This window comes from Hypoxylon fragiforme (genome assembly GCF_022984875.1).
Source record: "Hypoxylon fragiforme strain CBS 206.31 chromosome Unknown GGS25scaffold_6, whole genome shotgun sequence".
In the NCBI taxonomy this organism is placed as follows: Eukaryota; Fungi; Ascomycota; class Sordariomycetes; order Xylariales; family Hypoxylaceae; genus Hypoxylon; species Hypoxylon fragiforme.
Window position 1 is genome coordinate 1,397,406 of NW_026054761.1, and position 17,187 is coordinate 1,414,592.

Below are 17,187 nucleotides of genomic sequence, written 5' to 3' on the forward strand. Positions count from 1 at the left end.
GGCACTTACTATGAGGGATCTCATAGATCTAAATACTTGACCGATCACTAACAGACAGTGGGGAATATGAAACGACATCCTGCTGTGAGGAGGCTGCTAGAAGGAACAAGTGGTCCGTGAATGACTGAACTAGGTACATCTCCAGGAATAACACAAGGGGGATGAGCAAAGGAGCGATTTTATGAGATAGGTGTTGGATCTGATAATCAACGACATGCTGGGGTCGTCGTAACTTACTAATTGCATTACTGAAGTTTTTTTATAGAACGTTACGGGCTGCCGCAAGAGGTAGCATAAGCGACGGGAACAGAAAGAAGCCGTTTCGTTAACTCTTGCGCCGCAGCAACACCGCATGCCTAGACTTCTGCACCTCTCTCTATTCATCGAGGGATCTGAGGGCTTCCACTAACGACGTTGGCCAATAGTAACAAATGTAATATCTGCATGCTAAGCGTTGAAAGTGGACAAGATTCGTTGTCTTTTTTTTTTCTTTACAGCGTAGTATTGGCCTCTTTAGTTCCCTTTAGCTATTATAGTACCTGCCCTAGTTAGGGGGGTCGTTGGAATTCACTCACAAAATCAAGTTCAAGCTTTGGGTAGTACATGTTAGTCCCTATCAAACTCTCCATATACTACCGTAGTATGTAGACGAGGACTGGAAGCGAGGACACAATACATATATGGATGGGCTCAAATCCTTCTCGCATATGTTATCCGATCCTGCTGTCCAACATGTCTATGTATAGCACCAACTGTCATTTTAAACTATTGACTCTGCCGAAAATAAAAAGGCCAAGGATTTGCAACCTAGCCAACCACCTACCGAGTAGGGCTAACTATATGAAATAGTGCATACATTCGACGTACATATTGTTTTGCGCATTGAGGTGGTTCCTCGCCATGGACCATTACTATGCAGTACCAATATCTCTGCTAGTCACTCTGCCGTCCATCACGTCCAGACTCCAGACTCCAGAATCTTTGCCCCCCGTGCTAAGGAAAGGGCTTACGAAATATCGAACAAGATCCCTGTGCTAACAAGTGTCAAATCCTTCTTCTTCCGATTGGGGGCTAATTTGTAATACGGAGATATCTTTATAGGTTATCCCCTTTTTAGAAAATGCCCGATAGACTCTAGCCAGAACTGGTGGCATATACGTTAACTAATGCCAGCCGTGTCTTGAAAAGTCTTGAAAAGTCTTGAAAAGATAGAAGGGCCCAGCAAATAAGACAAGAACCGGTCACACACCAAGTTTGACAACTTTGACAAGTTCTTGGGAGCATTTCAGCAATTCTTCAAGGTTGTCAACCAGCCAAGCACTACATATGTACTAAACCCTACCTAAGGTACATATGTAGGCTGCTAGTAGAAGGGTAGGAGTGTGCTACAGGAGTGTGCTACAGGCTTGCATTTACTGTACGGTCTGTACCTGTAGGCTGTATGTAGTCCCTAATGTAGTGCAACCCTAAAGCTGAATGATCTTGAATGTCTGGTGGACGCCGGTTAGATACTTGATTGGCCCGTCACTTTCGATGTCAGCTGCAAGCGATAAAGCTTTAAATGCTAAATTATCATGTCGCAAGCTTTTCCCACCTAGACTCTTAGAGCACCTTGTAAGTACAGGCTGTACAGCATCTATCCTGGTCAAATCTGCAGGTGGTAGCGGGGAACTTAGCTGCACAAACAGGGGGATGTTACAAGAGGAGATTGGCAATGCCGGGGTGCCCCATGTTAAACTCACATGACAAGCATCAGAAGCATACCCGAGTTGGTACTAGGTAGATACGGCACGGTAGAAAGAACGACGCTATCTCATTAGCTTGATCAGAAGATCATTGGAAATAACGAAACGGTTCCTTGAACTTCCTTCACCTGAAGGGTCCTGAACAGCTTTATTTAGCAGGAAGGTCACTTTTTAGGTTACATATGTCATATGTAGTTACCTCACATATGTACCTCACGCATGTGTTGGGTTACTCAAGTGACTTCCGAGGTTGGATTACAAAATATTAAAACGGTACTACATATAACGACCTAAGGTAGGTACTAACCTAACCTTAGGTATGTAGGCTCTCTCTCTCTCTCTCTGTGTGTGAACCCCTCCATCTTTTCCAAGATTTTAACTATTGCATGTAAATGCAACCCGAGCCGCGGCCCCCAGTCTATAAAACATGAAGATTTATTCCGTAAAATAGGTGATAGCCCCCCCTGTCCTGTCGCTGACGACTAAACAAAACTACCTATTCCACATTCCACCTATACAACCTGCGTGTATACCACTCTTTGCTTTACCATACTGGTGGTAGGGAGTGGTAGGTAGGTAGCTTGTTTGATCCCGGGCTTTCTAGCCGGAGTGAGGAAGCCTTCCCTTCGATCCCCCCCACCCTACAACTAGTACCTACCACACCGACTGTCACCTTTTTATCGAGCAAGATATATGTGGCCGATGCCTTGCGCTTCTGGAAATTAATTCCTCGGACTTCGAAATACTACATACGTAGTGTGGCCGACTACGGGTAAATACCACAATGGAGCCATTGTGGGTGCTCTCCCGTCAAGATTCTTCTGAACGCCTTTTTCGAGCATCCGAGACACTAACATGGATGATCAAAAGGTCCATCACCGCCGACTGTATCGCCCTAGGTGATACAATCACTAGTGCCAGTGCTATACTCGATGGCTTCGTTCGTGATGTTCGCGAGGCTCGATCCGACGTGGATGGCGTTTCGCGCGAATTACACTCGATGCAAAACGTGTTAAATCTCCTCAAGGAAGATGCTATGCTTTTCCCTTCTGAACTAGCAAAACAAATTCCAACTGTCCTCGAGCATTGCGCCAACGTGGTCAATGAACTAGATGCAAGCGTATCCGCTATATGTTGCAAGGAAGTACCAAAGCAAGACAAACGATCGCTATGGTTAGCCAAGGGGCGAAGAGAGGTCGCCTCGTTTAGGACCTCCTTGGAAGCACATAAGGGCATTCTAGGGATTGCGTTGGATTTGGTCGGAGCGTACGTATGCTAAAATTCTACGAGCTAGTTGGTAGCTAACAGAGGCTGTAGGACAACAATTCGTGATGTAACCTCCGACGTAGAGCCAAATAAGCGAAACACGATGCAGAGATATCAGAACAATGCCGACGTCGTGGATGATGTTTCGCGAATTCTAGTCGACATGAGCCAGCTGCGAATGCGGTTACCTGGAGAATTCGACAAGAGGGAGGACGACTTCAGCTTGTATAGCTTCATGGCTAGTTTAAAGTTGTTTGCCGAGAAAATCATCGACAGCAAGGAGAGCGAGCACGAGGCCGAATTTAGTGTCCAAGAAGTCGATCAAAGTTTAGATCAGGGCGCATTCGTCGGAGACAATGGGCTATTTGGAGCTTATGTTGGAGACAACCCGGATAGCGCCATCGATGTCAGCGTCGAGCCTGTTTTCCAGACACTCAGGAATGCATTAACCAAACCCGAAGATGAGGGTGAGGGTGAGAAACTCCCGACTATCGAAGAGTTGATGGCTAGCTTCGTAGGCGTCCCTAGCCGAGCACCGACTCCGCCGCCCAAGGATGTCAAGAGACTTGAGCTCGCCCGGAACGGTATGGTCTCACCATTTGGAATTCGTCCAAAGTCTCCGTCAACTGTTTATGGCTCCGTCACCGAAATAAGTTCTGAACGTCGATCGATGGACTCGTCAGCTTCCTTAAGGAAAAGTAAAGGGTTTAGGAGGTTCTTCACGCCCATGAAGCAGACAATCTCGGAGGATAGGCCTCAAACCCAGTCGACTAGCTCAATAAGTGAGGAAACGACAATACCTGCGTCTCCCATTATTCGAGCTAGCTTGGTAAGGCGAAGCAGTCATAGGCTATCGGTGTCCTTCAAAAAACTACCAATGTGGAACGAAGACCCAACCGTGGACGAGACTGAAAGCCTCAATTCCAACGCGGTCTTTGGTGTCTCGCTCCAGAAAAGCATGCAAGTTATTAAGGGTACTTCTAAGACGCACCACGCTGGTAATGGAGGATCTTCGCGGCGAGACTTTCCCTTGTGCATGCAAAAATGCGCCTTTTTCATAAAGAATGAGGGGGTCCAGGCACCAGATATATTCGCCGAGCCAGGGGATAGCTACCGGGTTCAGAAACTCAAGGAAGCTTTTAGTAGTCCTCCAACGTACGGTGAAGAGCTGAAATGGAACAATTTCAGCGTGTACGATGCCGCAGATCTTATACTGCTCTTCCTTTCACAGCTTCCGAAACCACTCATCAGTGATACTATCGCCAAGCAATGGATATCGCTTTCGAGGCAACTGACACTTTCCGGCTCCGATTCAACGCGACTTGATCAGTGCATTGATTTCTGGGAAGAGGCCCTGGGTGGCCTTCGAGGACCAAGCCGCACCCTTTTTAAGCTACTTCTCAACCTGTGGGCCGATATCTCACAGGCGGCAGAGAAGAACGACATGACGGCCGAACGGTTGGCCGGCGTTCTTATCAAGCCATTGATGCATACCTCATCAACGAAACATGAAACCGATTTCATGCTTTCGCTCGCCTTTCTCATTCGAAGACGAGCGGAGTATATTGATTTAATAAAGAAAGACCAGTCGGAGGTCAAGCGGATTAGCAGAGCAGCATGGTGATATGGTGCTGAACTCATTCTTATATGGCGTGCCAATATATTCCGAACACTTCGATTTGGACTTACCTTCCTTATCTTATTGCCTTTCATTACCACCTCGAAAGATTCGCATATACTTTTTACCTTACCTTTTAACTTATTTATATATGAAGATACCCGGCGCATTTCTATGAAGATCGCCTCATACTTTTTTCCCTTCCTATTTTCTTTTTCCCTCTTCCGCTTTTAGGACTTTTAAGAAGTCGGCCGAATTACATAACTGCATATTAAGAGGCTTGAAGAGATCAAATTTTAACCGCGACGGTGGAGAGGAAGTGGAGACGCGCCTTGGTTAGTTGGTTGGGAGCTGGGAGGCTGGGACGAATACACGAGAAGACGTTTGATATCCACTGCTATTAAAAAGCATTTAACTAGCAACTTTTTTTTCTCTCCTTTACCCCCTCTCCTCATCTTAGCATATACTATGTAGCCTTTTTCCCCTCATGTGTAACAGCATCAGGTGGGTTTGATGGATGTTGAATGTTTGTCATAATACCAAGCGGGTTTATACAATTTAGAACCACTCATCATACCTAGTTTTTAATGTAGCTAGCTAGCATTGGTGCTACTCTGTAGGCGGTTTCGCATCCCCTTGTTTTCATTGTTATCTTGATTCCCGACGATGGCATAGCATAAATACCTATAGTAGCTAAACAATGAACATAATACGCAGTACCTGCAAACACGTCCAAATGGGTTAGGTTAATGCCTGGATGACTACGCATGATCGCGATAGAGAGAATTTCGTGTTCGTTTCAAGTGGTTGTATCACGTCTAGTAGGTATTGTATGGACTGGACTCGATGCAAGGCTTTTCCCCCCTAGTTACCTAGTCCCGGTTCCATCAGAAGTGGAGGCGTTGTTCGTCTTGGCTACCTACCTAGAGGGGATGGCCGATAAAATCGGGGGACTTGCTATTAATTAGTAGGGCTCTTTTCTTCAATGGAAAGAAGATCTCCTCGTACGTCATTTCTTGACGCGCTATTAACTATGTAGGTAGTTAGGTAAGTTATTGTACGATGGCGTTTGTGTAGTGGTGCCTAGGTATTGTATTGTATTGTACATACGGCACGATGCATATGCCATACACCACACTGAGGAGATGGAGGGGCTGGTTGGTTGGTTGGCTTCGATTGTATTATAGATATATCACCATCATAGATCGAGATAGTTGTAGTCATTAGAAAAATATTGAGGTACATAGTATTAATAGGCCGATTATGTATGTATGTATGTATGTATGTATGTAGGCATGGATGGGTATTAAAGGACCTATATACGTGCCTCGGTGGGTAAAGTGGCTGTTAGCTACATATGTAGGTCCCAGAGAACAATCACGACTGCATTTAAAATTTTCTGAATCCAAGATCTGTCTAGATAGGGATACCCACACAGTTACCACCATGTATGTGCAGATTCAGGTACGTACGTCTTAAGTAGGTACCATGCACTACATAGGTTTTGTAGGTGAGTAAAGTCCATAGTTACTAGTGAATATTGAACATACCTATGTGAGGTGGCCGTTAGGTGGCCGGGCTGACAGAGTAGTATGTAGCCCTGGAGATATAACCAAAGTAAAAGTGTAGGCAGGGCAATCCACTTTCGCAGTAGGTAGGGCAAAGATTGCCCTTTTTAAATGCGGTGATGAGGCGACAAATAGGTTATCGTTTTTTTTTTTAAACACACCATTATCCACTAAGTATTAAGGCACGATAGTAGTGATAGGCGATCCCACTAACCGGTATTGCCCAGTACCTAAAAAGACTAGAGGAGACTCAGGGGCACATGTCTTGAATCAAATGTTCAAATCTTGTTGCCGAACATACATAAGTAAGATGAATAGATGGATAATACATATACGACCGACGAGGAATGTGTCCGCCTATATATTTGTAAATCAATTTATACATATACATATTACATAGGAGTCACCACTGGCTTCACAAGTTTCACTTACTCACTCACTCACTCTCATCAAGCGGTGAACTTCTTTCCAGCAAACCTTGATGCCCAAGCCCGCAGTAGAAGGCTGTGGCTGCATGGCATGGCATGGGATTGGGGGTTGGGTTCAGTTCAAATATTGAATATTAAGGATGGATGGATGAGAGAGAACAGTGACTAGGCTATGTAGGTCAGTCAGTCAACGGTACCTAGTATTATTGTATTGTACCTAGGAAAGGAAAAAAGAATTGAAGGGCTTAAGGAAGTAAAAACGCGGTATACAATCAAATCAATGCATTGTTACATACATACATACATACATACATACATACATACATACCCTATGTAAGTAAAAAGGAGCCGCGACGGGACTAAGGGAACGGTTAACCTCTTAAAAAACTGGATTAAGTAATCCGAGGAACGATACCGCGCAGCACCCTGCCGCGTTTCGAGCGCCTAACTAACTAACTAACCTTACACTATTCCTAGCGTAGTACAATACAACTTGGAATACAGTACAGTACAATACAATGCTACAATACCACTGCAATCGCTCATTAATAACCTGGAACTTGAAGTAGGCCATCTGGGCAATCACGTTGAGGTGGATCCAATTCAATCCGCACCATCCAATAACCACGCACATAGCACATAGGTTTAGTTTAGTTAGTTACCTATTCTAGTACCTGCTGTAGATATTCGAATTTATTCAATGTTCGTTAAAATACTTAAAAAAAAAATCTCGGACTCTGAACTTCTGAACCTCTTCCTTATACTCTTGAACGCCAGTCAGTCAGTCACTAACGCTTGACCGCATCACATCACATCACATCACCTGTTGTTGGGCTTTTCTCAGCCACGAACGAACTGTCTTGTCCTTCGCAAATCCTTTTAGTTACCAATCTCACTCACTCCAACCGCGAATCTGACTAACTGACCAAGGAAGACCCGGCCACAGTTAGAACAGACAAGACAGATCTGGCCAACATTAGGACCAGGCCGGCGACCTAACCAGATCACACACAAATTCAGCAGAATTACAGTCAGTCTGGTTGCATTTAAGTGATTCTAGAATTCAATTTTTGACTTTCACACACGAATCATCAATTCTTTCTTAAATCATTTTCAACCGTCCCTTTTTTGCCCGCAACTCAATTCGCCAAATACATATTAGTAACAAGGAAAAGACCCCTGCAAAGAGACATCGGACTTTAGCAAGGAACCGGTACATCGGTACAACATTTATCGTGTAAGTGCATCTAGACAGTGTGGAGAAGGGGAGGAAAAAAAAAGATGCAACTAAAAAAAGAACCGTGTACTGAACGCGCATCGCGAATCCAGGTCCCGACATAAGACGCGCAGAGAGCCCACACCTTTTTAGTAGGGCGTCCCGTGCAGCCGTGATACATCCGATTTCTCAAATCTCTTAACCCACAACTTTCCAATCCTTTCTTTTTAATACTTCAGTACACTCATTTTGTTTCACTCCTATCCTCATCATCAATTACCATCATCACCATAATTGACCATCCCTCTCAATTCATCATTGTTATGCCTCTTAGTATTGCACCTTGAATCTTTCTTTCCTCCATCATGTCTTCGTCGCCTGTCAAGAAGATGGACGGGGCCACGAAAGAAGAGCCTACCCTTCCCCCTGCCTCTGTATCTGCCTCTTCATTGAACGGAGTTGGTACGAAGCGTCCTGCACCATCTCTCTTGCCACCATTTGAGCCACTTTCCTCGTCGCCAGGCTTTCCGCGTCCATCAAAGAGACAGGCTCTGGATAGACCCTTCGACTCCAATGCCTTTCTCAGGTATCCCACGCCGATCCCAACATCTACTACAGGCATTCTATCGTCGTCTCCCCTACGGGCTGAGTTCTCGAGGCCTATATTGGCACGCTCGTCCTCGGCAAATGTACTGGGACGCCTCCCATCATCCGTATTAGAGCGAGCACCCCTTACCACAGTTCCTTCCATCGAACTTAAGGAGAACGGTGAGACGGTTTTGATGGGCCGATCCAGCAACTCGTCTCATTATCAATTGTCAGCCTGCCGCCTAATCTCTCGGGTCCATGTCAAAGCCCGATATATCCCAGCTTCGGAACCCGATGAGTCGAACAAAATGGAGATAGTTTGCTGTGGTTGGAATGGAGTCAAGCTGCACTCTCAAGGCAGAACTTGGAACCTGGTCAAGGGTGAGATCTTTATCTCGGAAACCGAGGGTGCTGAGATAATGTTAGATGTGCAAAAGGCAAGAGTCATGTTGTATTGGCCTAAGAGAGATCGTCATGATTGCCTTGCAAGTCTATCTGACGATGAGTCTCCGCGTTCCAGAGCTCGTCGCGCGAGCGTTGGATTGGAAGTTCTGCAGTCAAGCCCCCTCCGAATGCAGACACGTATCAAGTCACCCGAGTCTCCTAGTCCGGCTGGAAGATCGTCCAATCACCTAAATCGCCAACTCCTGGACAGTGATGCGAGCGAGGCCGTTGAAATTTACGAGGATGTCAGTGGAGACGAACAGGAGCTCCCCAATCACGGGCCCAATGCGGATGTTTCATTTGCGCAAACTGTGATTTCGAATGATCTGTCGAGTGAGTTGAGTGATCCCGAAGACGATGATCCAGATGAGGAGAATGATTTTGTTGTACACTCCTTTGGTCCTTACGGTGCCAACCTCTCAAATCGTCTGGCTGCCTTTCAGGCTGAGTCCCCTCAGCAGCCTTCCCGTAAGCAATCTGGGGTAACAACAACCAAGCCATCGGCGGAGCCCGAAGAGAAGGTTGGAAGCCATGTGGACGTGGCCGCCGTTCGAAACCATGTTGTCAATCAGCTAGCATACTCGCGCTTAGCTTCTAACCCTCTCTCCACAATAATGAACAACCTGCCCGCCGAGGAGAGAAGTGACTTGACCAAATCCCAGCTTCGTGGAATCATTGAGGCAACTCCATGTGTCGGAATTATCGCTCGTCAGGGAAAGGATGCCGCCGGCAAGCCACTCGAAAGCGAGTACTACTACGTACCTGAGCACGATACTGACGAGTCTCGACGACTTGCGGTGACGGATGGCTTGCGAAAGCCAAGTCTTCGAGCTTGCCGCAAGAGCCACAAGGTACTTTTTGAGTTAATTCCTGCCCTTATGAGACATGAGATATTAACAGTGTTTAGCAATACTACTGGAAGCGGCCCAAGACGCCTTGAGGCTTAGAGCAGCCGGCTGCCTATACGCTTGACTGGGCGTTTTGATCTTGACCAAGATCATACGGAATGACGAGACCTTTTCTCGATGACGCTTACCCTTCGACGACGATTACCCTTCGACGATTTTTACCCTTCTACGATATATTGATTCTGGTTCGTGCAGCCGCATTAGCACAGTCGATGATTTTTAATGCATAGCTGAGGGCGTTTGACGATTTGTTTGCTTTCTGTTTTTTTTGTTTTTTTTTCAATGGCGTTTAGGATGCCTGGATGATATCCCGTTACAGTCTCGAAGTGGCATGAACAGGACGGGAGAGGCGAGGTTCGTGAGCCGCACCCGGGTACCTCACTATTCCGTTATCCAGAAGCCTCATGTATGATGGTCGGCATTGGAGGGTTGGAGGATAGAGGGGAAGGGGGGTGCGCGAGACTGCACGACTTAAAAGAGGCTAGGATGTGTAGGTGCCTATGTAGGTAGATACCTACCTATTATCAGGTAAGGTAGGTACATAAGGGATGTAAATAATGGGTAAATGGGCAAAATGGGTAAAATGTGACACAAGTTGATGTCTTGATCTATTGGGCTTGCATTAAATTAATTGAATGCAGCATTGCGTATAACCTGATGTGTATATATATGGCATCAGAGTGCACATAATGTGGTGTGTGATGTGGTAAGTGATGTGTGGTAATACGGTAATACGGTAATACGGTGATATGGTCAGGCAGTCAGGTTGTAGTTGTAGTTGAGGTGAAGTTGAATAACAAGTACTTATCAATTATGACGATAACATAAGTGGAGTAGTTATGTGGCGGAAGTGCGGGGGGCGTATCAGAAGGTGGTTTTGCCACATTGATAACGTTTATTACCTAAAGGTCCAAGCTCCAGGGCTTTATCGGTCAAGGCTACCCCGCATTATTGCTTTAAGCTTGTCCCCATTCAAGGATTTTGAGGCTGCTAGGGGGGTTACTTTTCAGGTTACCAGGTTTACCTACCCATATATTTATGTATTGTATGTACTGTACATAAGAAAACTGGTGATCGGCACTGCAAGTCGTATGCTTCCATCGCGATCCAGAACTAAGAAAGGAAACATCCCATCCATCATAGATATTTGGAGGTTAGTTTTTTATGTCATAGAATGTAGAATGAATCGTTTATAAAGAGCATTAAAGGCTTTTATGTTCCACGCGGTTTCACACGGTTTCACATCTTTTCTCTATCAATCAACTTTGAGTGAGACTTGCAGTTACAATCAATACATAATCAATCAAGACATCAATTATTACTACCTACCACTTTAAGCTTGAAGTTTAAGTAATCAGTAGTAACAAACCAAACATACCACTCACAATGACATCCCAATCCAGAAACATGACAAACCTCATCACCACAAACTTGCCCTATTTCATTCCAACGGGGCCTACAAGCCCACAGCATGAAAGAGAGGCTGCTCGTGCGATGAGCCGCACAGATAGCTGGACGCCGTCCTCTACGCGTAGATACAGTGTAAGCATACACTCTGATATAGAAATACTCATCTATGTACATACCTACACAGGGTACATGCATAATTAGCTATCAGAACTCATGACTAACATTGAAATTACTACACCTAAAAATAGTATCACCGAGAAGACCGGAAGCACGTGCTGCAGATGAGCGGGGTCCTGGATCTCCAAGAGGGTCCAGGGTTCACCGAGCGAAAGTAATACAATACAATATTTCACATGTTGAACCGACCGACCGTTTTTATTCCCTCTTTTTCCTTCCTCGGCAAACAACATCTTCTTTGTAATTCCCCGAAAAATTTGAACATTACAAGCGGGAATTAGGTAAATAAAACTTCATTGGGGGGGCATCTTGGGATTTCTTTTTTCCAAAAGAATGCTTTTTTAATAACAAGGAAAGAAAAAGAAAGGATGCGGCTTGGCAACAACAGCACATTTTAGATTGAGCAATATTAAGCAATAACTTGGGTTCAAGGTCAGGACTCAGGAGTTGGTGGGATTGGAAAAGGGGGTAATTGGTGTGTTGGCGAAGCAAAGAAACGCAAGGCAATCTACCTAATTTGATACATAGGTAGGTAGGTACAATACAATACCTAGTATTTAAGGTACTGTAATGAATCTAGGTACTAGGTACAGACTTAACACACCACATATTAATATGTACAATACCTACCCCAAAGTCAGAGTGGATCTTTGTCTGTATTCATCACCATACCTCCTAGGTAGCTACCTGCAAACAACATAGATTATAGATACAGCAATACTACATGGAAGATCAGTTTGTTTTATGATCTGCATGATCACTAGCTTAGCAGCATTAGCGAGCATCTCATTGCCGCAGAGGCAAAGAACGCCCCCAAATAGTTGGGTATAAGTAACAAAGAAAGTCGGCCGAGACTACGACTCATGAAATCAATTTTACCAATCATGTTCTACACATACCTAACTAGGCACCTACATGGCTATGTGAAACCAACATGACAAGTCAAGAAAAATGCATTCCGCGATCCTCTACCTAGTCAGCGGTCTTAGTCTCCAATCATCTCATCATGTCTCCGCACGTCCCAGCTGGGCGGGGTCAGCCAACCCAACAGACTACCACGCCAACGCCGGCGTCCTGCAATACGTGAACCCCAACATCGGCACGTCCAGCATCTCCGCCAACGACAACGGCGGCATGATCCCCTCGGTGTCCGTGCCCTTCGGCATGACGCGGTGGACGCCCCAGACCCGCGAGAACTACATCTCGCAGGTCCCCTACCACGACGGCGACGCCTACCTCCACGGCTTCCAGGCCACGCACCAGCCCGCCATCTGGATGGGCGAGCTCGGGCAGATCGTGCTGAGCCCCGGGTGGAGTAAGGGGGTGGTAAAGCCGCTGTTTGAGCAGCGCGGGAAAGCGTTTCGGAAGGAGGACGAGGTTAGTACGCCGTATGTGTACGAGGTGCTGCTGGATGCGGATACGGAGGGCGAGCATGATTGGGATCTGACGGAGGAGGCAGCGGGGGAGGGGCCTGTGCCCGGGGGTGCGGCTGGGGCGCCGGGGGATGTGCGGGATGGGGCTAATGGAAGGGTCAGGAGAAGGGGGGTTGCGGAGGGGAATTATACGAGGGGGGTTCGGGTGGCGATGACTGCGGCGGCGCATACGGGTTATTTGCGTTTTGACTTTAGGGGTGAAGGTGTCGAGGAGTCTGGGACTGTAGATCTAATAGAGCCTTACGTCCATATCCAAGTATCTCGCCGTAACTGGACTGGACAAGTGCAGATCGACCCGCAGCGACAGGAGATATCCGGGAGCAACCCCCAGCGGCAAGACTACCGGTTAGGCCCGGACAAGCCTGCTTCTTTTCGGGGGTATTTCGTGTCCCGGTTCTCCGCGCCATTCTCATCGTACGGAACATCCCTCGGCGCCAATCTCTCGGAAGGAAACGAGCAGGCCTCGGGCGAGCTGCTAGGTGCGTACGCCAAGTTCCCCGCAAACCAGACCCGCGTGGAAGTGCGCACGGCCATATCCTTCGTCAGCGTAGCGCAAGCGCGGAAGAACCTCGACATCGAGAGCCCCGACGGCACCTCGTTCGAGGATGCGGTCGAGCGCACGAAAGCGGCGTGGCTAGACAAGCTGGGCCGCGTAACCATCGAGGGCGTCAACGCCACCGACGCGGACCACGACCCGCGCACCATCTGGTACACCGGGCTCTTCCACGCCCTGCAGTACCCGAGCGACTTCTCCGAGCCCACCGACGATCCGAGCCGCGCCCGCACCTTCTACAGCGGGTACACCGACAGCGTGCACACGAGCAACGACTCGTACTACCAGTCCTGGTCGCTCTGGGACACCTACCGCGCCGAGCACTCCCTGCTCACCCTCTTCGCCCCCGAGCGCGTCAACAGCATGATGCGCACGCTCCTCCGCATCTTCGACTGGACGGGCCGCCTGCCCATGTGGGCCAACCTCGTCGAGACGAACATCATGATCGCGACCAACGCCGACGCCGTGCTCGCCAACGCCCTATCCCGCGGCTTCCGCTCCTTCGACCTACAAAAGGCGTGGGCCGCCGCGCGCAAGGACGCCTACGTGCCCCCCGAAAACGACACCCAGCTCCTCTACTACGACCGCGAGCCCGACACCCCCTACGAGGCGCGCGCCGGGCTGACGAGCTACATGCGCCACGGCTGGGTCGACAACGACCGGTGGGCCGAGTCCGGCTCGCGGACGCTGGACTACGCGTTCAACGACGCGGCGTGCGCCGTCGTCGCGCGCGCCGCCGGCCTCCCCGCCGAGGCCGACGCGCTCGAGGCGCGGAGCAAGAACTACGCGCACCTCTGGGACAGCGGCACCGGGTTCATGCGCGCGCGCAACGCGAACGGGTCCTTCGCCGACGCCGCCCGCGGCTGGACGGAGGGCGACCGCTGGGCGTACACGTTCGACGTGCTGCACGACGCCCCCGGGGGGCTCGCCGCCCTGTTCCCCCGGGGCCGCCGCGGGATGAGGGAGAAGCTCGACGAGCACTTTGGCGGCGGCCACAACGTGCACGGCAACGAGCCGTCGCACCACATCCCGTACCTGTACGCGCTGATCGGGTACCCGGCGGCGGCGGCGGAGACGGTGAGGGGGGTGGCGTGGGAGAACTACAACGCGACGAGTAGGGGCTTGGCCGGGAACGAGGATCTGGGCCAGATGAGCGCGTGGTACGTGTTCTCGGCGCTGGGGTTCTACCCCGTGAACCCGGCGGGGGAGGAGTATGTTGTGGGTTCGCCGTTTTTTGAGAGGGTGAGGATTAGATGGCCGGAGGGGGCGGCGACGGGTGGGGAGGTGGCTGCTGCGGATGGTTGTGGTGGTGGGGGGAGGGGGGAGACGTTGGTTATTGAGGCACGAGGCGCTGCAAAGGGTAAGCCGTATGTAAAGGGGTTGAGCGTCGATGGGAGGGTTGTGGATCGCCCGGTGCTGAGACATGCGGATATTGTGGGCGCGAGGTTGATCAAGTTTGAGATGAGTGATACGCCCACGGGATGGGGCGAGGAGGGAGAGTTGTGATAGAAAAGTAAGTGCTGAGGATGATTGGTCTATATGGTATGCCCATGTACCTAGGTAGGTAGTGGTCTGACCAACCTGATTATGAGCTTCTAACCTACGACGTACTGCTTACCTATGCGCCTAGGCTGTAGTATGTGGAAGGAGACGGCACCTAATGTCAAGCTACGTTCTAATATGTGACCTCTGTGTAGGAGGTACCACGTAGGTAGGTAAAAATCCTGACGTGGAACTAGGTAGAAGAAAGGTAGTATAGATACGTTTTCATGCTTGTAGCCAGCGTCAACGAGTAGTAATTTCACCTAGCGAGCAATGGGGATGTAAATTGTTAAACTAGGCAAGTATCATATAATAGGGGGTTTTGTCTCTAGTCATCTCTTACTTCTGCACGCATTTCTTCCCGGTGCCCGTTGGAATCGCCTCATCCTCCATAATGTCAAAGGAGAGAGAACACACACACACACACACACACACACATTCACGATGCTACCTTCTTCAAAGCTCAGGTCATTTTCCACCTCAGAATGACATCACCTACCACCTATATCAACCTCCTTCAAATGGTTTGCTGCGTTTTGGCGACGAGCACTCGCCACGGTAGAGCACCTACTTACCTACCCTTGGCCTTGAAGAGTTCATATCCCTTAGCCTTCTTAGACATCAAGCCCACCAATACCCTGCTTCCCGGCATCAAGACTAACCGTGCTACCTACTACGAAAGTAACAGGCTTTTCAAGACTCGGCATGTTAACGGTTCATAGACAAGCGTTTGGCAACTCGCTTCACTACAGTCGTTCCGGTCCAATGAATTTTACTTCTTAAACCACGGCGCTATGCATGCCCCCTAAAGTTCTCTCTAGGTGATATTGTGCACTAGGCCGCCACCGCCGCAGGTGTTGGGCAGATGCTGCGGTGCTGATCTAGTATCTCAAGCTTTGTGTATTAGGTGCGGTGAACCCTACTCTAGGTTAGTAAGTAATGCTTAGTCTAGGGGGAAAGGCATCAAGCGGTTATTAGGTAGGTACCAAGTGGAGTGTCTCGACTGTCGATGAGGGTCCAGCGCGATATCCTCAAAACCCAAACTGCAGTCGACTCCCTCTCAGGCTTCTGCATGATCTAATGGGACTGGGAGCCATACGTGGCTCGAACGTATACGTAATTGACAAACTTGCTCCTAAAATATAAGGTCGTGGTGGATTTTCCAACGAGTGGCACCTAAGTTTCCAACAAAAAAGGGGAGGGCTAAGGGGCGGCAGGCCTGCAACTACACAGTCATCACTGATACTCCCACCGAAATTATGTCATTCCTCTCAAGAAAAAAAAAAGAAAACAAAAAGTTTACTGGTTTAAGAGTTCCAAGAATTGGTTTAGGAATGAAGTTGGGATGTTGGTTTAAGTCAGGTGATCCATGATCAGGTGGTCTAGTATTTAGCTGGTTGAACGGTTGGTCTCCAGTTATTGTAGGTCACATGACCTAGGGGCTGACTGCAGGTCTATCTGCTTGCTGGCTTCATGTTAAAAAAATAATCACCTCGACAGCCCTGGGGAAAAGAAAACAATTGAACAAAGGAACAACTCTATCACCACTATCCAGAAAGATCTGTCCACAGTCTTTCCGCCCATGAATTGATTTTCCAAAAAAAAAAAAAAAAAAAAAAAAAAGGGGGGGGGGGGGGGGTTTGCTAAATACTAGGTAACCTTGGAGAAAGGATAATGAGAATCCGCCCTCAATGACAGGCCTGAAGGGATCTTCTATCCTGTTCGATGCATAAATGGTAATGGGGAATGCATGATGATAATATATCGTGCAAAGGAAAGAAGGAGGGCCGTGTACTTCAGAACTTCACTGTGAGCAGTACCTGAGAAGCCTCTGCGTAGAAGTAGCGAATATACATGTTATTACAGCAAGTGTAAGTTGTTCATTCTTGCACTTTCCTGTCCAATAAGTACCTGATAGACGAAAACTTGGAACGGTACATACCTAGGTAGTAGTGGGTTACCCCAGCCTCAGGTTCATGCAAGCGCCCTTATGTAGGTACATGCCTCCCAATAGGCATCCTGTGTGTCTCCATATGTACCTTGCTCAGTTGAAATAGAAGTCGCGACTTAAGTATAGTGAAGGAGCGGGTTACTTAGCATGGCACATTAACAAAATTACTCGGTACCTACCAAAGTACCTACTTGGGACCCTCAGGGGCTCATGTACAGTTAGCGCCAGGCGCCATCCCTTTTCTGGTATTCTAGACGAGAGGTGGGAGGCAAGAGCGATGCAAGGCGATACAAAGTGTAGAGATGCAATTTTTTTGGGTTTTAGTACTGCCTACATAGAA

The 17,187-nt window shown here is 48.2% G+C and overlaps 5 protein-coding genes across 5 annotated transcripts; all 5 read left to right on the top strand.

Moving 5' to 3' along the window:
• Window positions 1-1,846: 1,846 nt before the first annotated feature.
• Window positions 1,847-5,356, top strand: GGS25DRAFT_494862 (uncharacterized protein). The gene is made up of 3 exons (XM_049261390.1): window positions 1,847-2,540; window positions 2,616-3,011; window positions 3,063-5,356. The coding sequence occupies exons 1-3, from the start codon at window positions 2,530-2,532 to the stop codon at window positions 4,633-4,635; spliced, it is 1,980 nt and encodes a 659-aa protein (XP_049115621.1). The 5' UTR covers window positions 1,847-2,529; the 3' UTR covers window positions 4,636-5,356.
• A 2,413-nt stretch (window positions 5,357-7,769) lies between these two features.
• GGS25DRAFT_323573 (uncharacterized protein) lies at window positions 7,770-10,217 on the top strand. The gene is made up of 3 exons (XM_049257844.1): window positions 7,770-7,862; window positions 7,955-9,724; window positions 9,781-10,217. The coding sequence occupies exons 2-3, from the start codon at window positions 8,207-8,209 to the stop codon at window positions 9,811-9,813; spliced, it is 1,551 nt and encodes a 516-aa protein (XP_049115622.1). The 5' UTR covers window positions 7,770-7,862; window positions 7,955-8,206; the 3' UTR covers window positions 9,814-10,217.
• Window positions 10,218-10,938: 721 nt separating this feature from the next.
• On the top strand, window positions 10,939-11,960 carry GGS25DRAFT_323598 (uncharacterized protein). Its single transcript, XM_049257845.1, has 2 exons — window positions 10,939-11,323; window positions 11,440-11,960. The coding sequence occupies exons 1-2, from the start codon at window positions 11,168-11,170 to the stop codon at window positions 11,524-11,526; spliced, it is 243 nt and encodes an 80-aa protein (XP_049115623.1). The 5' UTR covers window positions 10,939-11,167; the 3' UTR covers window positions 11,527-11,960.
• A 940-nt stretch (window positions 11,961-12,900) lies between these two features.
• On the top strand, window positions 12,901-15,148 carry GGS25DRAFT_494873 (glycoside hydrolase family 92 protein). The gene has a single exon (XM_049261391.1). The coding sequence runs from the start codon at window positions 12,953-12,955 to the stop codon at window positions 14,858-14,860; it is 1,908 nt and encodes a 635-aa protein (XP_049115624.1). The 5' UTR covers window positions 12,901-12,952; the 3' UTR covers window positions 14,861-15,148.
• Window positions 15,149-16,241, top strand: GGS25DRAFT_494875 (uncharacterized protein). Its single transcript, XM_049261392.1, has one exon. The coding sequence runs from the start codon at window positions 15,382-15,384 to the stop codon at window positions 15,616-15,618; it is 237 nt and encodes a 78-aa protein (XP_049115625.1). The 5' UTR covers window positions 15,149-15,381; the 3' UTR covers window positions 15,619-16,241.
• Window positions 16,242-17,187: the final 946 nt, after the last annotated feature.